At 48.9% G+C, this 20,727-nt stretch overlaps 2 protein-coding genes across 12 annotated transcripts in view; one reads left to right on the top strand and one right to left on the bottom strand.

Annotated features, from left to right (window-relative positions):
• Positions 1–1,054: 1,054 nt before the first annotated feature.
• On the bottom strand, positions 1,055–15,207 carry CRYBA1 (crystallin beta A1). Of its 7 annotated transcripts, none has more exons than XM_053366753.1 (8): positions 15,121–15,207; positions 11,867–12,021; positions 8,892–9,930; positions 7,719–7,783; positions 6,972–7,090; positions 3,696–3,837; positions 2,678–2,820; positions 1,055–1,582 (listed from the first exon to the last, which is right to left on the bottom strand). In XM_053366753.1, the coding sequence occupies exons 3-8, from the start codon at positions 8,920–8,922 to the stop codon at positions 1,435–1,437; spliced, it is 648 nt and encodes a 215-aa protein (XP_053222728.1). In that variant the 5' UTR covers positions 8,923–9,930; positions 11,867–12,021; positions 15,121–15,207; the 3' UTR covers positions 1,055–1,434. The 7 variants fall into 7 exon arrangements, with proteins under 7 accessions (XP_053222728.1, XP_053222726.1, XP_053222727.1 ...); XM_053366751.1 differs by lacking the exon at positions 15,121–15,207 and adding an exon at positions 13,786–14,215; XM_053366752.1 differs by lacking the exon at positions 15,121–15,207 and adding an exon at positions 13,428–13,729.
• The window catches only part of MYO18A (myosin XVIIIA), a 147,303-nt gene continuing 140,982 nt past the window's right edge, over positions 14,407–20,727 (top strand). For 3 of the 5 annotated variants that reach the window (XM_053366742.1, XM_053366741.1, XM_053366740.1), the window contains exon 1: positions 14,407–14,515. The gene's annotated coding sequence lies outside the window, so the exon portion shown is untranslated. The remainder of the gene's footprint in view (positions 14,516–20,727) is intronic. The other 2 variants (XM_053366747.1, XM_053366746.1) reach the window with 1 other exon arrangement.

The following is a 20,727-nucleotide window of genomic DNA, read 5'->3' as shown; positions in this document are numbered from 1 at the left end:
GAGGAACTGGTGGGTTTTGTTGGGTTTTGTTGAGGAGGTTTGCAGTGGGGGTGACAGACCCAGAACCAGCCAAATTTCACCAGTCCATCAATCCGTCTCCATGCTATTGCTCAGGCTAGGTCAGTTTTGTCACTTAACGGAAGCAAAATCTCAGCTTCTCCCTCCCTCCCTTTTAAAAAAAATGCTATTCCACAACAGTTCTTAAAACTTCCCCTCCCACTAAAAAGAATCTATTTTATATTTTAATGAAGAAAACTAAAAATGGAGAGAGATGGTTGTAGAACAAAATAAATTAAGAGATGCTACATGATGTAAAATGTTCAATAAAAAAAATAAAAATCAAGTTTCCATGTGTCTGTTGTTTTTCAGTTATGATTTTCTAACCAGTCCTGTTCTTGGTGATAATTTCACTAGAGGTAATTATACCATTCAGGTAGTGATGTTGGAGGTAATAAGATAGAATTTCTGTTTCCAGGAGAATGGCTGGCCAATGGTGCTGTGGTGAACTTTGCAAACAAAGCAGTATCTCATTGGGGGTGGGGAAAAACATTTTGCCTCCTTGCTCTGCTTCCTGCCTCCTCCTCCCTTCCACCCCATAGTCTCCAGATGTTGCTGGACTCCCTTCCACCTTCCCATATAGCCATGCCAGTCCCAACATCTGGAGCTGTGTAGGTTCTTCACACCTGGCTTAAGCGGCTCCTACTAGTGTCTGAGCCCCACCTAAAGGTGACTTTGTGTAGCCCCTCTGCAGTTGGCAAAATCTACGCTCAAGAGACCCTCGGGAGTATTGTCTGAAATAAGCTGCACATCTGTATAAATGCTAAAGTGGATGCCGGATTCAGCTTCACAAGACTCCCACCTTCCATGTGTGTGTTTTTAAAACTGCTCAAGTTTCTAGCCCTCGATACTGTAATTGAAAATATGTGCTGGTGGGTGGGTGGAGCCTATTGTCCCTAGCCAGAGAGGGAGGTGCTTCTATTTTAAGGTTTCCAAAACATGATTTGACCGCAGCTTTCAATCACGTAAAATGTAAATCATACAAAATCACTCCTGCTTTGAGCACAAGCCTGGCTTTATTTTTAAGCATGCAGGGAACATTAGGCTGCCGTCTTTCTGCCTGCCTACAGCGCCCTGTGCATCTTGCGCAAACACATTGACACCAGAGCATGTACAAAGTGCTTCCTGCTTCACACACACACATTTCCTTCACAGGTGTTTCCTTCCTCTTTGTGGCAGCAAGGAAGATGCTGGAGAGAAGGATTCCCCCAGCCCAAGAGGACCAAGAGCAAAAAAGAGAGAGAGGTTTAAGCACCTGTGTGGGGAACTGGGGGGAGGTGGGGTGAAAAACGAAGTCCTCCCTTCTGTGCTGGCAACTTGCAGCCCTGACGCTCTGTTCCAGGGTGTGCATGTGTGCGTGCGCACTTGCCTTCAGGCCTACTGCTGGATGCGCCGGACTGACTGGATCTGGAAGGTCTGGGCATGAGAGCCCCACTCCCGCCAGTGCTTGTAGTCTCCGCCATGGTGGTCGGACTCGAGGATGTACTGGTAGCCGCGGTAGCCGGGGTACTGGTAGCAAACCCACCTGCAGAGGAGGAGTTGCAGAGAGATACAAAAGCTGAGTTGCCCAGTTGGGGCCATGAAGAGCTGTCCAGGGAGCACAGCTAACCCTCCACATCCTTCGACTGTAGAGTTGGAAGGGATTCCGCCCCCCCCCCCGGGTCATCCTAAATGGCCTCGGTCCAGTATACCTGAAGGAGCGTCTCCACCTCCATCGTTCTGCCCTGACGCTGAGGTCCAGCTCCAAGGGCCTTCTGGAGGTTCCCTTCCTGTGAGAAGCCAAGTTACAGGGAACCAGGCAGAGGGCCTTCTCGGTAGCGGCACCCGCCCTGTGGAACGCCCTCCCATCAGATGTCAAGGAGATAAACAACCACCAGACTTTTAGAAGACATCTGAAGGCAGCCCTGTTTAGGGAAGCTTTTAATGTTTGATGCATTACTGTATTTTAATATTGTGTTGGAGGCCGCCCAGAGTGGCTGGGGAAACCCAGCCAGATGGGTGGGGTATAAAAAATAAATAATAATAATTATCCAGTCTAACCCCTTGAAATGCAGGAATCAGCAACCAGGTGTGTGTGACCCAGTTGCAAATCCCTGGTAGGTGCAGAAAGTGCTGTTTGCCTGCATGTTTCTAGGGCGGTTTGGTTAGGCCAGGGGTTGTCAACCTGGTCCCTACCGCCCACTAGTGGGCGTTTCAGGATTCTCGGGGGTGGTAGGGGGTTCTTTGGCACAAGCAGAACCCTCCTTCCATTGGGCACTGGTGGGCGGTAAGGAAATTTTACCCTCAAGAAAGATGCATTAGTGGGCGGTAGGTATAAAAAGGCTGACTACCCCAGGTCAGGCCATCTTGGCACATCTGGGGCAGAGGTGCCCGCTCTCCCCAAGATTAAGGGGGTCACATTGCACGCGCATGACGTCACACTCGTCTCCTGGCAGTGTGCAGGACAGTGCTGCCTTCCGTGATGCTGCGTCCTCAACATTGAGGGGGCCAGGTCCCCTTCAAACAAATGGGGGGGGGTGAAGACACCTTGGCCCCCTGGAGTTGACATGCCCGCACGGCACCCTTCCCTGGCCTCACGTCTTGGCTCAGAAGGCGTCTCCTGCCATTGCCCCCCACTTACGCGCCACAGTGGATCTTCATGGAGCCCACTTCGCTGTTGCTCCAGCCCATGGCCTGCAGGGAAGGGTAGTCGTCATGGACCTCCCACGGCTGCCCCATGAAGTTCTCCTTTTCGTAAAGGGTGATCTTGGACTCCTTGTGGCTCTGGGGGGGTGGAGGAAAGAGCAAAGCAGCCCTCTTTTCAGTGAAAACACCTGTCCAAAATTCAGGATGCCAACTTCGCGCTGCCACCATAAAGGTAGGGATGTTCCCGTGACTCCACAGCCCCTCCAGCACACAGGGCTCAAGGGGCCTGAGATGCGGGACAATAATATTGGGGTAGGATGCCATCTGTGCATGACACTGTGCCAGGCAGAGGCTGCCTGTGGCTTCAGCTGCCCAGGCCCTCTATTGTTCTCTCCCAGTTTTGAACCCATTGGGACTGAACCCTCTTAGCCTGTCTGCCTAAAAGCTGTTGATACGCCTCTTCTGCAGCAGTTTTAATTTAACGTGAAAAGCCATCATGTTGTAATTCCTAACCCTGGGGGGGGGGTGTCCAAAGAGGGCTGGCCTTAAGCCTTTTCACCCCTACAGCAAGAAGTAAAAACAACTCCAGTTTTACCCTTTTGCAGAATTTCAGCACCTTGCATATCGCTTAAATATTTTTTTACAATATTCAGCAGTTTATAAATGATGATGATGATGAATCTTATTTGTACGCTGCCCATCTAAACTAAATTAACAAACTTAACTCACACCTCCCCACACACCCCAATCTCTGGACTGGAGATGGTATTATTATTAGGCAATTTCATTTTTAAAAAACCTCCCAAGCATCTCATTTATTTATTTATTTATGCTAAAGAAGAACTCTGTGAAGCTTGAAGGTTTGCATGCAGCTCAAAAAGGAGTTCTGTGAAACCTGAACGCTTGCCTCCTGAACTGGGAAAGCTGGTTCTTTCTCCAGAGAGGTCTCGTTTTAACAGGCCTGCGATTCTGGTCCTTGCATAATGCCACGCGGCAAAGGCGAAGGGACTCACTGCGGAGGAGATGGGGCGGAAGGACATCAGCCGCTCCACATGGTAGGCGTTGCTGCCGCTCCAGGCCTCCCAGCGGGGATACTCTCCGCGCTCCAGGACAAACTGCTGCCCGCAGAAGTTGGTGTGCTCATAGCCAAACCAGCTGCGGAGAGGAAGGAGCAGACGCTCAGCAAGGAACCTCATCACCACACCTTCCCTGGATGAAAAGAAGGGTATGTCTCACTCCCCACCCTCCTCGACCCCCCAATTTTGGTTCCCCCACCCACAGAGCATTTTCTATCAGAAAAAGAGTGAGTGCCACCCCCACGACACCAACGGGGCACAGCGCACAGGCCCTCCACTGTCCTGAGAAAACCCCTTAGTCCTGATCTTATTTTATTCTTTGGTAGATTTGCAAAAAGAAAAACGCACAGCCATAAATACATTTTAGAAAGGGGCAATATTCGATGTGGACACACAAAGCATTTTTTAAATGAATAAAACCAAGGCTTATTGCGCTGCACCCTTCTTGCTGCCCAGGGCGGTCCAGCCCTCTGCCGACCCCTCAGAGCCGGCATGTGGCACAGGGCTGGGCCTCGTTGGTGGTAGCTTCTTCTCCTCCTTGCCTGCTCTCCAGCAGCTGCTACGAGCTGCGCAAGGGGGGAGGCAGCCATGGAGAGGCAACAGGATGCTTCCTCACAGGCACCACTGCCACCAGCCAGGACAAGCGTTGGCACATTGTACTCCCCGAGCTCAGCACTGGCGGTGCTGGAGGGGGAAAGGAGACATTCTGGGGTCAAATCAGAAGCTGGGATGGCTTTGTACTTCCAGGACTGTCCCTGGAAAATCAGGACACTCAGAGGGCATGCAACACACGGCCTCGTTTTATCCCACTGGTGGAGAGGCCAGTCTGCCCCACAGCAGGACGGCTGAGCGACAGGCCCTTGAAGAAGTGATAATCCAGTTCTCGTTATTCAGCCTAAATATAGCCTTGTGGGTAGCCCCGGACTGGTCTGATTCTGGGGCTGGGTTCTTGACCTGCCTCAGTCAGCTATGCATGAGCCTCTTGTGTAAAGGGAGGTTTCTCAATACTTTCCTTTGGCCTGGGAATCCCCAACTTGGTCACCTCAGGGGACCTCCCTGGCAACAGCTGGGATATTTTAACTGTCCTTTTTAAGACGGCAGCTTTTCACTGCTTCATGTGTGTGCGTGTGTTTCTGTCATAGGCTCCCCTTTAGATGCCGTTTTTAATTTCATGCCCTTCCTGACAACCTGTTTATTAAGCATCCACCCTGCAGGGACATTATTTTCATTATATTTTTAATTGAAATTGCAATCAGCAGCAGCACACAAGAGGATGGCAGGGAAGACAAGAGCAAAAGGGAGGTGCACCTGGAGTTTCTGTGAGAACGCTGATTTGTTAAGAGTGCACAAGGCATGGACCCTGCGGGCTGGAGAAAAGGGCAACCCCATGTTTTCAGAAGGACTTTAGGCAGCCTATATTGCAGCAGTACGGACAAGGTGACTTGTGATGGAACAGCAGTCCAACAGCCTATCTTTTATTAGCCTCAATATGGCCCGATGGATGTGCTTTCAGGAGCTGCTTGCGCCAGGGCCAGCCCAAGACATCTGGTCACTTGAGGCAAACCAGAAAATGGTGCCTCCCCCCCTCCAGTGAAGAAGAGATGGGTGAAAATCTACATTGGGAACAAGGTAGGGAATCACATCAACCATAGCTGATGGCAGCTGTGGGAATCAAAGGCCCTGAGGGCAGCCCCCACCATTCTCTCTGTTATGTACTGAAGTTCTCACCCTGGGCCAGCAGGGGGATACTGTAGATAGTTATGCAAATGAAGGGTCGAAAGTGACGTTCAGTGATTGGCTAGTTACAGAAAATGGTTACTGTTGCATTCTAGTGGAGCTCTATATAAGCAGGCTGACTGAGCTCCTCAGTTCAGTTCTGTTCCAGCTTACAAATAAAGAGCTGCTTTGGAAGAATCGCTGTGTTGTCTAACATGCTCGCCCACAACTTAGCACTCTTCCCCTGGGTGGGAGGAGACAAGCAGCACCTCCTATTCCCCCAGAGGCCACTACAGAGGTAGCATTTGGGAAGGGGGCTGCCAAGGAGGCGGCCAATCTAGCTTCCAAGGAGCGTGCAGCAGCCACTGCTGTCACCACAGCAGCAGCAGCAGTAGTGGGCAATGCATTCCTTAGAGGCTGGATCTGCTCCTCTATGAACCCTGCTGCCTTAGGCAGTCGTCTCGCCTTGCCTCATGGGTGGGCTGGCCCTGGCTTACACCGTTTCAACCCTTGGACTCCTTCAAGCAAGTTATGCATTCTGGCATACTATCCCATATGATTTTTTAAAAAAATATATTAAATGTATAATGAGATTAACAAAATATTCTAACAATGGAGAGAGAGAGAGAGAAAGAGAGAGAGAAAGAAAGAAAGAAAGAAAGAAAGAAAGAAAGAAAGAAAGAAAAGAAAGTGAGCAGGGTCAGGTAAGGAGATGAAAGATATAAATAAACACATAAAGGAAACTTGCACAAAAGAGGCAACACCACAGTGCTCCAGGAAATTCCAGGGAAATCAGATGCTATGTTGGCTATTTAATAGACATTTATTCTGATTTGTTTGCGGGGAAGCCAAAGCAAGCATCCGTCCCACGCTTTCCAGTGCATTTCCTCATCACTTTCCTTATTTCAAAAAAGAGAAGGGGGGAAATCCATTTTTATAGGGTGGGGGGAGGAAGCCAGTTTCTTGCACAGGGCCTCATAATCAGCTCTAATTACACAACCCCCAATTTGCCAGCAGGTGGCTGGATCCACAACAGCCCGGAAGCACCCTTTTGTGTTGTTTAAGATGCCTTGGAAGCTTAAATCAAAAGGTGGCATATAAATGGGATGAGGATGGGGATGTCCAATGAACTTCACCTTTGCCGTACGTGGCTCAGGGAACCACCTTTGTCAAATCAAACCAAGGCTATGTTTCCTGCAGGCTGCAGGCTCTGGAGGAGGGTCTTTGTGGGTTCAGGTGGGCTGGGTGGTTTTGGAACATGTGACTGAGAACAGGAGGACACTTGCTATGGGGGCCCGTGTGACCCACAGTGGTGGGACCGCAGGAGGGCAGAGGGCTCTGCTTGAAGGCTTCCCGGCTGGACCTCTGGCTGGCCCCTGTGAGAACAGGATGCTGGACTCAGATGAGCCACTGGCCTGATCCGGCAGACTCTTTCTTCTCATCTTCTTCTTAACCTGACTTCTTGCTTTCGGAAGCCCCGCTACCCCCTGTACTCACGCGCCACTTTCCACCTTGAGCGAGCGCACGTTGTCGAAGCTGCACTCCACGATGTTGGGGCAGGAGGTGGCGAACTCCATCCGTTTGCCCTGGAAGTTCTCCTGATCGTAGGCAGTGATCTGCAAGAGAGTGACAGCGTCAGGCGGGGCAGGGCGAGGGCTCCCGCTTTCCAAAGAGGGAAATTTTAAGGACCTGCTTTTGCTGCCCTTGAAAGACACCCCGTTCCAGCATCTCTCTGCCTCATAGGAGGGCCAGCTTAAATATCTCTCTTCCACACTCTCTCTTTGCTCTGGTTGAAAATGACCCCTAGGACAGGAATGGGGAGTCTCAGCCCTGGGGATCAAATGCGGCCCTCCAGGCCTTTCTGGCTGGCCCTCAGAACTCTTCCTGGGCCACGCCACCTCCCTAGCCACACCCCTCCCTCCAGGCCACGCCCCTCCCTGCCCCTCCTTCAGTGTTTTTGCCTGGCTAGAAATTACTCTTGCTTGATGGGATTGCTGCCTGTTGCTGGAACCCATTGGGACCAGATATGCCCACAAGGAGCAGGAAGCCAGGAGGGCACCAGGCTGCCCCTTTGCCAAGGCCCCCTCAAACTTAAAGCCAATCCTGGGCATGAAAGCATAACCTACAGAATTGTAGAGCTGGAAGGGTCTCCTATTCCAACCCCCTACAATAAATCTGCCAGTCTTTGCATTGCCACAGGAGTTTTTGTGGCTCTCTGCCCGCGTTTTAACCACCGGGACGTACCTTCCACGTGCCCACCTGGGCCGGTTGAGGGTTTATCTGTGCCATCTTGGCTGCGTGGCTGAGTTCTAAGGGAAAGAAAAAACAGGGACATCAAACTTGTCTCAAAATCTGCATAAGTGCCCATTTTGACAGCAAGGTCCTTTCAGGTTCGTCCTTGCTGCAGACACAAGTGCTTCCAGGAGAGGGCAGTGTCTGGCAGATGAGGGGCCCCAAACCCACAACATAGATTTCTAAACCCCAAAAGCAAATTTAGGCTCCCACCTCACCTGAAATGAACAGAGGTGCAAGTTTGTACGGTTTGTGACTGGATGGCTTTTCCTGTTTCTCCCCTCAGTTTGTGTTCCAAAATGGGACAGTGGTGCAAATAGGCATGGACTCATCTGTCAGTTTCAGATTCTAATTTCTGCATCAGCATTTATTTATTTATTTTTTAAGTTCTCGTGAAATCCATCAGAGTTTTAGTGCCAATTTTTCCAAATATACATATTCTTGCGAGCAGTTTTGCCTGATAGGCACATTTTTTTTGGTAAGTGATTTCCCCTATCATTTTAATACGTTGATTTTATTAATATATTCATTTTTAAATGCACATTTCCCCCTAAGGCATTATTCAGCTGGAGAACAGCACCACAAAATTCAGAGATGTGCAAATCTCAAAGAATGGCTGCGTTTCGATCTGCGTATTTTTTCCGCAAAGTTAAGAAGTAGGTCAGTTCACCTACAAAAATGCACAAAGTAGGGCAGTGGAGGTGCAAATTATTATTATTAGCTACCTCTATCCTCAGTTGAGAGCCAGCATGGTGTAGTGATTACAGGATTCAAATCCCCACTCAGCCACAAAGCTCCCTGGGTGCAACCTTGGGCCAGTTCACTGCCTCTCTCAACCTAACCTACCTCACAGGGTTGTTGTGAGGGTAAGATGGGGTGGGGGAGAACCACATACACCACCTTGAGCTCTGAGGAGGAGAGGTGAGATAGTAATGCAATGCAATGCAAATAGGTTGTCCAAGACCTGCCATTTTCTTCCAGTTTAATTATGGGGGGGGGGGTTTTCAATTGAAGAGACAGCCTGTTGGGAGGATTTATTTCCGGACAGGAGTCTCGGTCTTGATGAATAAAGTCCAGACGGGGGAGAGAATTTGGGGAAGGGGGGTTTTCTCTGGAGTGACTCACCTCGCTCGCTGAATGGTGACAGTTCCTCCATGGGCCGCCCTGCTGCCTGGACCGTCCCTGTTTGTTTATATAGGGCCAGCGTCCCAATAGGCACCGGGCAAACTTTGAGCTGCGGTCAGCACGATGCATTCTCTGCCACTGAGCCTCCCTTGATCCCCAGAGATTTCAACGGCTCGCTTCCACTGTCCAAGTTGCATTCTTGGCTGAGGGGGCATCCAATCGCCCATCACCCACCCAGGGTGGGGGCCGCCTGCAAGAATGCCTGGCTAGTGTCTGGGGGAAATCAGAAGGGGCCCTTTTTAGCACAGCACCCATCTATGGAACTCCCTCCCACAGGAGGGAGCGATGGCCAACCTAGATGGCTTTAGAAGAAGTCATAGAGCAGGCAGCTACTGGTGGCTACTAGCCACGAAAGCTATGCTCCGGCTCCACGGCTGGAGGAAGCGATGCTTCTGAATACCAGCTGCTGGAAACTCCAGGAGGGGAGAGGGCTCTTGTGCCCAGATCCTGCTTCCAGGCTTCCCATTAGAGCACCTGGTTGGCCCCTGTGAGAAAAGGATCCTGGACTAGATGGGCAGTTGTTCTGCTCCAGAAGGTTCGTAGAATGGGAATCTCAGGGAGCGGGATCGTGCACCTAATGCCACATTCTGCATTTCCTGAATTATGCCAGCTGTACCCAGACCCCTCTAGGCTGTTCTGCTCTCTCATGTCCCCCTTTAGCTTCAACGTAACTTGGCCACTAACAAGGGGCACTAGCTAAAGGGGACAGCTAGGGATCTTATACAGCAAGCCCACAAATTACATGGGGGTTACATTTCGGGGGTCATGTCTAAAGCCAAAATCACTTATAGTCAAAACCCATTGGCTTCAATGGTGGGTGGGCCTGTTGAAGTCATTGTTCCCGGAACCCCACCCCGTTTTAAAAACTCTGATTTTTTTGCCATACATGTAAAGCATGAATGCACACAAGTTAAATGCATATAAGTTGAGGGCTTACTCTCATCCCAGGCCGAGAGCTGCAATAGCATTGGGCTAGGATCTGAAAAAGGAGCAAATAGTTTTGAGTTTTGGAGCCTGTTGGCATGAAGCAAGATATGTTGTTGTTTTTGAGCAGCAACGGGGAACCTGCAGATCAGGAGAGAAATGTGGCCCTGCAGGCCTTTCTGTCTGGCCCTTGGGACTCTTCCCAGGCCACACCCGCTCTCTCCAGGCCACACCCTTCATCAGTCCTCATTCGCCCCCTCCTTGAGTGCTTCAATGAGTCAATGAGTCACTGAGCTCTGGTAATGCCTCCTGTTTGTCTGGATAGAGGGCAGAGAGAGGTTCTTGAGTGCAGGTGCAGAAACTAGCCTACTGTATAAAGGTAAAATTTCCATTGATTGCTCTGGCCCCGCCCACCAATGGTATGTGGCCCCTTGGAAGGGAAATGTGGCCCTTGGGCTGAAAAAGTTCCCCCACCCCTGCTGCTTTTGAGGGAGTAATGGTTCTTTAGGACAACCATGGCTTATCGCTTTTCTTGCATCCCCCCAGATATTGTGAAAGACGCACAAGATTCTGTGTTTCTCTCCCCCAGGCTAGGGCTGTGGAACTCCTTTCTGCCCAGGAACCTTGAAACAGTTAAGTCTGGCCAATCTCCCAAGATGCCGGGGAGAGGGGTCACTTATTTTCCAGGGGCCTCTCTCTGTCCCTCTGGGAAGCAGGCAGGTGGGCCTAGCGCCCGGCCCGTGGCTTCCGCTCAGAGGGATTGCCAGCGGCGGCCCACAAGCTGCCACCTCAGCACTCTGCCTGGCGTCTGAGCGAGCGCTTTTGTTTTTTGGCAAATGAGCAATAGAGAATTGAACAAAAGGCACCCTGCCTCTCCCCACCTCCTTGGCCTGGACCCAGCAGCAGGCTTAATGGAGGGACTCTGGAGCTGCAGTTTGAGATGAGCCTGTCTAAGGGAGGGTGAAGGGGATGAAGCATCGTAGACAGTGTTGGCAGCCATTGTGGAAGCATCAGGTGCTCCTCCTGATAGCCAACTCTGAATTTCATTGCCAACCCTCCACTCAAAATGGTTTACAAAAGAAAGAGCAAAATAAAATTTTAACTTGAGAAAAAGAGCAATAATTCAATACACACAGTTAAAATAACAACAGGCTAAAAACCAAATTAACTCACACCAATTGTCACCTGCTAAAACCACCACATCCCAGGATTTGATTCCTTCCATGATGCCCATTGCTGGCTACTTGTGGCCCCTGACAGATGGCTTGCTTTCAAGGGAACGTGGCCTTGGCAGAAGAAAAAGGGTTGTCCACTCCTGCACTAGACTACAGCACCTAAGAGACAATATACTATGAACACCCTCGGACACCTGCTCAGAGCAGTGCAATAAAGGAACACCCCAAAGAGCAAAACCAGCCAAGAGTCTTGTGGTACCCGAAAGACTAACAGTTTTACTGCTCATGGGCTAGCGTCCACATTGTCAGATCAACCAACAGGAATCTGAAAGACTCTTTAAAAGAAGCATCGATTTTAGTGGAGAAAGTTGAACTTTGGAAAAGAGAATCTAAATGTTCTGCCCACTGGATGTTCAAAGTCCTAACCACGTTTACTCAGAGGTAACTCTACTGAATAAGCGCAGCAGGTAAGCAGGGTTAGACTTGCAGCCTTATGTAACCTAAGCATGAGACTCAGCAGAATGCGAGCACTCTTCATTCATCCCATGCTGGTCTTCCAAAACAAAGGTGGATGTGCCTTTTGAAGCAGAGTCCACTAGAGGGCAGAAAAGTTGTTCAAATAATCATTTAAAAAAAGAGAAAAGAAATCTCCCTATTATTTTAATTGAACTTGGCATCCAATAAAGAAAACAGGTCAATACGCTTTGCTACGTGAAGCAAATGTTGAAAAGTGCTCTGTGTACTTACAATTGTTTTCTGTTTGCGTGGAAAGAGAGGAGTCTATTTATTGCATTATCTGTCATGAAAATCTGTTACCTGTTAACCATAAGAAAGAAGTGTGACAGGAAAGCATAAGTGGTCGAGCATGCAGAAGTCAAAGTTTTGCTTTGCAGAGAGAGCCCCCTATTGAAGTGAGTGCCTTGTCAGGAGTCTGGGCATGCCACTCTCACCGCCGGCCCTGATCCAAATCCCTGCATGGGGAACAGTCAGAAAGCCTTATCAAATGAAGTGCAGATGGGGACCCCCTTAACAAAATGACTAGATGAGGAACGTCTGCTAAAGATTAAAAGGTTTTGTTCCTAACGAATGCAGAATACTCCGCTATCAAGTCCCTATCACAATATAGATTTCTTTTTAAAATGACCTCAGATACAACAGAACCCTTGTAAACAATAGGATGCATAATGGTTGGCACCTCTGTTTCATCAATACAGTTTGCAGCAACAACAACACCCTGATAACTGAGATTGAAACACCAGTTTATAACTTCTCTCTCAAAACAAATGTATCCCTGGCCAGTTATTGTTTTGTACATTGATAGACCTGTTATAGCAACTCAGTCCAAAGCTGACAGTAGAGCAGGGTGCAAGAGGGGGGCTGCAACAAAACGTTGCAGCGCATCATCTTTTAGCAGGAGGACTGCTCCTGGCCAGGGTCCCAGCCAGCTGTTTTCCCCAAGATGGGCATCCTACCCTCTCTCCCCATTCCCCATTTCTGTTTTTCCCCCTGAAATGATACTCAAAGTTTGTTAAGGGTGCTGGGAACTACAGTTCCCATGATTCTTTGTGGGAAGGTGTGTGCTTCAAATGCTTGGTGCATACCTGTGGCAGCCTCATTTCTGTGAGCACAGAAGCACTGAGTTCACCCAAAACTCCCCCAAATAAAACAGCTGCTAGAAATACGATGCAAAAAGAATTGGGGGACTCGAATGGGGGGAAAGAGGCAGGGCTGTCCTTTTGACCGAAGAAACACGAGTGGATTAATTGTTTGAATAGATTAATTTGCGCAAGTGTTCGTGGGGATATAATTTGCGTGTGCCCAATGAAGTGTGCCTAGGATTGCAGTTTCAGTTGATTAAAGAGATGCCCCTAATGAATTGAGCAACAGGCTTCACAAAATGGTGATTAGTTTTTAATTACAGTGCTGAGAAATCCATGGGTGGCAGGCACCCTGTTAGAAAAAAAGCATTCCTCCTCCACCCTCGCCCAGGAGGGAATATTTCTTCTGAGATGGCGCCTGCTGTTAACATTCATTCTTATTGTGCCATCCGCTGGCACTTTACAAAGACAGGGCAAGTCTCTGCCTCAAGGAACTTACAATCTAGGGATGGGGGAAAATACTCCCTCTGCCCTCTGGACCTTATGTAAATGCATGCAGATATAACCGATGCATTAAACCTTGTGCAATAGATGGATTAATATCGCTTGAAACACTTGTCGTCTCTAGATGTGTTTGTGTGTGTGTGAGAGAGAGAGACAGCAGCCATTTTGTGATGGCGCCCACAACATTTATTATATAAAGATAAAAGAACTGGCACCTCTTTGTTTTTTTTAATCAAAAGGGGTATTGATTGCCAACAATTGAGAGTCATGCTTACTGGGAAGTAAGCCTCATCCGGTGTCCTCACTGCCTGCCTTTTCCTCTCAGGGAAGCTAATGATGATGATGATGATGATGATGATGATGATAATAATAAGAAGAAGAAGAAGAAGAGGAAGAAGAAGAAGTAACAAAAATGTTGCCTGAGGGAAAAGTCCTTCAGGGTGCCAAACGGGGCTTGCCTTTGCGAGGGTAATAATAACAACAATGTAATTAATAATGCTAATAACTCAGAAGTAAGTCCCACTAATTAATAATAACTCAAAAGTTAGGTCTCAGCCCTCCTTGACTCTGACTAGCTTTCGCCAGTCAGGGCGCCCAAAGGGGACGGACTCCTGAGTAAGTGGCCCCACTTACTTGCGAGTAAGCCGCATTAGATGCCCTGACTTCCCCCTCAAGAGAACATTTGGTCGATCATGGCCACCATTCAGAGCTTCTCCGAGGGGAAAGTCAGTCAGACGCAGAAGGGGCTTCCGAACAGGAGTCGGAGACGACTAAACAACAAGAGGAATAATCCCCTGACTGAGAAGCGGCCGACTCGGAAGCAAGCCCTTGAGAGACATCGCCTGCCTTCCCCCTGAGAAAGAGCATTTCCTTTACTGTTTCCCCCCGAGGTTGTCCCTTCTTCTCACCATCGCCGCCCCCAGCGCTTGCATGAAAGCGAAGCGACCCCTTCATTTCAGTGGGGAGGGAGGGAGGTCTACTCTGAGTAGGACTTGGCGGGCCAGCAGCACCCATTCTTCCCCTCCGGATCTGCGCGTGAGGGGAGGGGGCGGCCCTGCCCTGAATTCGCCACGAAGCGCGGAGGCCCGTCCCTTTCAAGGCGGGCGGTCTACTCTGAGTAGGGCCTTCCCCGCCTCGCCCCTCCGAGCTGGAGGGAGAAGGCCGGCCTCTTCCCGCTCCTCCTCCTCCTCAGCGCCCGCCCCGTTCTCCTCCTCCGCCGCCGCCGCCGCCCTCCTGCTCCTCCTGCTGGCGGGCTGGGCTCGCTCGATGCCGGCCCGGGAGCGGCCGCAGGAGGCGGAGGCAGCGAGCAGCCGGGGCCGCAGGAGAGGCCGGGCCGGGCCTCTCCATCCAGCCGCGCTGCCCGGTGAGCGAGGGAGGCGAGGGGCCGGGCGGGGGCCCGGAGGATGGAGGCGGAGGGGGACGCCGCCATCGCTGTGGGAGAGGGGCGGACGGCGGCGAGGAGGAGGAGGAGGAGAAGCGCCGCCGCCGCCTCCTGGGTGTGGATGTTGCGGGTTGGGGTTGGGAGAAGGCGTGTGGCACCGTGCAAGCGCCGCTCGTGTGAAGGGAGCGACGCGTGCAGCAGCGGGATAACGCGTGTTCCCTTCCGGGTTGCATCCGGCTGACTTTCCCTCCGGGGAGGCTTTCCCTCTTGGGTTGGGATGAATGGGCCTGTGTCAGTCGAGGCGCCCCTTGACTCCCACGGGTCGCCATCCCAGAGGAGACCCACTGAGATCTATGGGTCTGCGCTTCGTCAGGGGGCTCCTTCCAACGGGGTTCTCCTCCGAGGAGATCCACCGGGATTAATGGGCCCCGGGTTGGTCGTGGTGCCCGTAGTAACTTCAGTCGGCTCAGCGGAGTCTCCTCAGAGGCACTCAATGGGCCTAAGTTGGTCCAACTGTGCCATCATTTCAGCAAGGAATAAGGTTGGGTGCAGCCCATACACACGAGTTTGTGTGTGTTCTTTCATACCCATAAACAGGCACGCAAATGTAGGTCTCCTTGAATTTTGGAATTCCTCCTGAGTTTAGAAGAGGAGCGTGTCCAGGGTTTAAAGATGCTTGGGAATGTGCTAGGGGTGGTGGTTGTTGCTGTTTTTGCAGGGGTGTTTGTGTCAATCTGCCTACAGGTGTGCTTGCATGTCCACACAGGTGGGAGGAGGCAGGTCGTGGGTTTAAAGGTGCTTTTGTGCAAAGGGTGTGCATGTTCACACACAGCACATACTGATGCCACCTGTGGCAAAAGATGTGCTCTCTAATAGCTTCCTTCCGAGTTTAGCTCCCCTCTCCCCCCCCCCAAAGTGGCCCAGGTGTGTTGGGTGCATAGTCCTCTCTGCCTGTGAGAAGCAGGTCTTGGGGAATGTGTGCATGAATGGTATAACACAGGTAGCAGAAGTCACGGTCCTTGTGTTTCTTTCCCTCATTTGCATGTGTGCACATGGTCTTTATATGCACATTCACACATTCATCTGGGCATGAGCAGGAGGCAGGTCCTAGGTGTGTTTGTGCAAAAGGATGCATGGAGGGTATGTGTGTGTATGAGAGTGAGGTTTGTTTATGGTCTAGTCTCTCTCAAATATGCATTCACTGTGTACCTGTCAAAATATGTACCTTTCTTGTATGCACACGAACATGTGGTTCCTCCCTCCAGCTTTGAACTGTGAGTTGCAATGTGCAGTTCTTTGCGAGTGAAAAGCACCTCCTGGGTTTAAATGTGGTGTGTGTGTGTGTGTGTGTGTGTGATGATCTTGGAGTGACCAAACCTTGTGCTCTTCGAATAGCCAGATCCTCCAGTGTTGTGTTAAAGTGATAGTCTTTGTCTCTCTCACACAGCAAGGAGGTGTCAAAAATCTCTCTTGCCTCCATCCTTCGGCTTTGTCCCTATTTCCAGGCTTTTGAATTGGCCTAGGTTGCGTTGTGAGCATGTCCTGAGAAGGTAGGTGTGTGTGCATGAGAATGTTATATGGAGAGGGAATATCTAATGTTTTTTCTGTCCACGGTAAACATCCATTTGGGTGTGATTTGGAAGGCAAGCCATGGGTTTTAAAGTGTATTGATGTGTGAGATAGAGACAGGGAAGGGCTTGGCTGTCTTGCTCGCGTGCACAGAATTGTAGATTGTGCGTGTTAAATGTGTCGGCTTGGACATTTAATACACACCTCTTTACCCTGGCCTTTGACACCTGGGAGATATATATTTTAGGACCCACTTTTTTCTTTTGATCCTAATCTGTTTTAATACTATATTTTTTAATTGCTATAACCTGTCCTAGGACCGCATAGTAAAGGGTGGGGAAGAAATCTAATTAATAATAAAAAACTGATATGAGGAGGGAAACAATATGAGGAAGGAAACGGTGGACACCATACCTTGAGAGTTCAGGGTGTGTGCATGTCGGGCACACCCACAAGGTTTTGGTGGTGCTTTTGTGTGTGGCTACAGTGTACCACTTCTCCCCAATCTGATATGTGTCACATTCCAGGTTTGCAAAGGTTGGATATCTGTGGTTGGGTGTACATAGCTGTTTTTTTTAGGTAGTGGGTATAGTGGTGGCTGGAGAATTATTGTGTGCACACGTATGTAAAGAATGAGGGTTGTTTCCTCCACCCCCCACCCCATATCCAGGGTGGGCTGCCATTAACTCTTTGCTAGGATTGCATTTTTTGTTTCTTAAAACAGCTGTATGCCAAGCAGCCATTCAGCAAGTGAATATTTTCTGGCTAAACAGCAGCTGTAAATTGGGTGCAGCTTTGATGTATGCACAATCTGTGGTTGCCTGGCTTTCTGGGGGATCTGTGCATCTGTCCTGGTATTAGAGGAGGGGCTGTAGTTCAACGGTGGATCATATGCTTTGCATGCATTAGGTCTCAGGTTCAATATCTGGTGGCATCTCCAGTAAGGCTGGGAGCAACCCCTTTGTAAAACCCCAGAGAGCTGCTGTCAGTCAGTGTCAACAATACTGAGTTAAATGGATTAATGTTCTGGTTCGGCATAAGACTGTTTCCTAAGTTCCTGTTGTCCTGTCCTGTCCTGTCCAGCAACCCTGCAGCTTGAAGACTGCTTCCTTACAGACCCCCTTGGCTGTTTTTTTTTTTTAAAGAATATTTATTAAGTTTTCCAATTTTTTAAACAAACAAACAAACAAAACAAACAGAAACATTAAACAAAAGCATAAAATTCATAAACCATACTTTTAAATAACAAATTTCTCAGACCTCCTCATACTTCTCCTTCTTGTATCCCAATTAAGATTATTTGTTCAGCAAATCCTTCATTTAAAGCATTACAGCTTGTAACATTACCTTATTTTTCAATCCCTTTCCCCCCCCCATCTATGTTCTTATATATCATTGCAGCTAGAAACCTCTCAATTTCAATCCAACACCATCTAACTTTCTTAAATTTTACAATATTTCTGTAAATAGTCCTTGAATTTTTTCCAATCTTCTTCAGCCGACTCTTCTCCCTGGTCACGGATTCTGCTCGTCAATTCTGCCAGTCCCATACAGTCGATCAATTTCATCTGCCATTCTTCCAGGGTGGGTAGATCTTGCGTCTTCCAATACTTTGCGATGAGTATCCTTGCTGCTGTTGTAGCATACATAAAAAAAAGTTCTGTCCTTCTTTGGCACCAATTGGCCGACCATGCCCAAGAGAAAGGCCTCTGGTTTCTTCAAGAAGGTATATTTAAATACCTTTTTCAATTCATTATATATCATTTCCCAGAAAGCCTTAATCTTAGGACACGTCCACCAAAGGTGAAAGAATGTACCTTCATTTTCCTTACATTTCCAACATTTATTGTCGGGCAAATGATAGATTTTTGCAAGCTTGTCTGGGGTCATGTACCACCCAGACCCCCTTGGCTGTTAAGATTGGCGGGGGGGGGCCCTTCTTGCTCTTTCCACTGCTCTCAGAGGTTCGGGGGGCAGGTGGGAGAGAGCACTCTCTGTGGCAGCCCACAAGCTGTGGAATTCCCTCCCCACAGAGTTGCCACTGACACCTTCATTGTACAACTTCCATCAGTTGTCTTATATGAGTTTTAATTTGTGTTTCTATTGTTGTAACCTACCTTTGGACCTTACGATGAAGACTGAGCAAGAAATGAAGTAAATAATAATGATGGTAATAAATTGTAATGATAATTCTTGGTACTTCCTTTAAAGAACAGCAGCTGCTTGGCACGTCTGTGGGCACAACAGTTGGGGAAGCATCAGAGTCTTAAGGTTTGCTGTGAGGCATTTAGCCCAAACCTGGACAGGGTTTTTGAGGTGCAATTAGGATAGTTTCCAGGGGAATTGCAGATGTCAGCTTTCGTCAGTGTACCTGCGCTTGGTGCTGGTCCTTTGACTGTGGCTTGCCCTGCTCTGTCCAAGACAGGAGGCAGTAAAATAATAATAATAATATAATAATAATTTATTATTTATACCCTGCCCATCTGGCTGGGTTTTCCCAGCCACTCTGGGTGGCTTCCAACTGAATATTAAAAACAGTACAGCATCAGACATTAAAAACTTCCCTAAAGAGGGCTGCCTTCAGTTGTCTTTTAAAAGTAAAATAGTTGTTTGTTGCTTTGACGTCTGCTGGGAGGGCGTTCCACAGGGCAGGCGCCACTACCGAGAAGGCCCTCTGCCTGGTTCCCTGTAACCTTACTTCTCGCAATGAGGGAACCGCCAGAAGGCCCTCGGCGCTGGATCTCAGTGTCCGGGCTGAACGATGGGGGTGGAGACGCTCCTTCAGGTATACAGGACCGAGGCCGTTTAGGGCTTTAAAGGTCAGCACCAACACTTTGAATTGTGCTCGGAAACGTACTGGGAGCCAATGCAGATCTCTCAGAACCGGTGTTATGTGGTCCCGGCGGCCACTCCCAGTCACCAGTCTAGCTGCCGCATTCTGGATTAGTTGCAGTTTCCGGGTCACCTTCAAAGGTAGCCCCACGTAGAGTGCGTTGCAGTAGTCCAAGCGGGAGATAACTAGAGCATGCACCACTCTGGCAAGACAGTTCGCGGGCAGGTAGGGTCTTAGCCTGCGCACCAGGTGGAGCTGGTAGACAGCTGCCCTGGACACAGAATTAACCTGTGCCTCCATGGACAGCTGTGAGTCCAAAATGACTCCCAGGCCTTGCTTTGTCTTGTATTAGCATTAACAACACCCTTGCAAGGACTAGGCTGTGTCACCTGTCACTCCAGAAGAAGACACCCCAAGCATCTTACCAACTGCTTCACATGGGAAGAATGTGGGGGCATATGAAGAGCCCTGCTGGATGAGGCCAGTGGCCCATACAGCCCAGCATCCTCTTTTCTTAGTGGCCAGCCAGGTGCCCACATGGGAAGCCCACAAACAGGACCTGAGCACAACAGCAGTGCTCTCTCTCAACTGTGATTCCCAGCAACTGGTCTGGGAAGCATTACTTCCCCTCTTTCACAGTGGAGCTGCCTTATACCAAGGCAGACTATTGGTCCATCTCGCTCAGTGCAGTCTCTCACACACTGACTGACAGCAGCTCTCCTGGGTTTCAGGCAGTGGTTTCAGGAGCCTTCTGCATGCAGAGCAGTTGATCTGCCACTGGACTATGGCCATATTATCCTCTCAGAGTGTAAATTCTAAAATCTGAGCTTTTCAGGGGAGACAAAAGGTGACATTTGGAAGAGTATATGCATCTATTGTTATTAATATTCTTATTACTATTATTTTATTTATTTATATCTCACCTTTTCCCTGGACTGGGAATCAAAGTGGCTTACACAAATTAAAATGACACCTCTTTCCTGTGATGTATTAAGGAGCTCTTTTGCTGATAATAATAATGTTTTATACATTTGCAAGGCAAAACCTGGTGAGTGTACCTGTAAGATGCATGTGTTCACAGGAGTGAATTTGTGGCCTTCACTTCCTTGCAGTTTTTCCATGCATGCTTAAAATATTTAAGGTCTGTAGCAACAAGGAAGGCAGTAAAAGGCCCATGCCTGCCTCCCTTTATGGAGGAGTTACACTGATAACATTCATGTGCACAAAGCACAATGGGCCTCTGGACGGTGAAATTCTGGAAGGTTTTTTTTACTTCCTCTACTGTTCTGTTTGCATTTTATGAACAGGACTGCATAAAATAATGCAAGAGGGTTACATTCAGCAAATATACATGAGGTTATTGTAATTCATCTTTATTTATCTTAGGAGGGGCTGTGGGAGAGAACGCCTGCTTTGTATGCACCAGGTTCTAGATTCAGTCCATGGCATCTCTGATTTAAAAAATAACAATCCAGTAACAACTGATGGAAAAGACCCTGTCTCTCTGCCTGACATCCCAGAGAGCTGCTGCCAGTCAGAGCACATAGCTCCTTATACAGTCTCACCTGATAGAAGGTACCTTCTGTGTTATGTTTGATTTATATCCTACCCTTCTGTTTTAAGGCAGCTGGCAATTTAGCAACTGAGGCTATTTTAGAGTTGCTTAGTTCTGGCTTCTGAAAGTGCAAAGAACGATGCTTTCTGGGGTAGGCGGAGAAAACATATGGAGAAAATTGAGTCCTGCTTCTGTAATGTTCACACAGACAGTTTAGAGAGGAGTACATAACCCTGT

The sequence above is a fragment of the Podarcis raffonei genome, chromosome 15 (genome assembly GCF_027172205.1).
Source record: "Podarcis raffonei isolate rPodRaf1 chromosome 15, rPodRaf1.pri, whole genome shotgun sequence".
NCBI lineage: Eukaryota > Metazoa > Chordata > Lepidosauria > Squamata > Lacertidae > Podarcis > Podarcis raffonei.
Note: the sequence above shows the minus strand (reverse complement) of the source record. Positions and strands in the feature narration are given on the sequence as shown.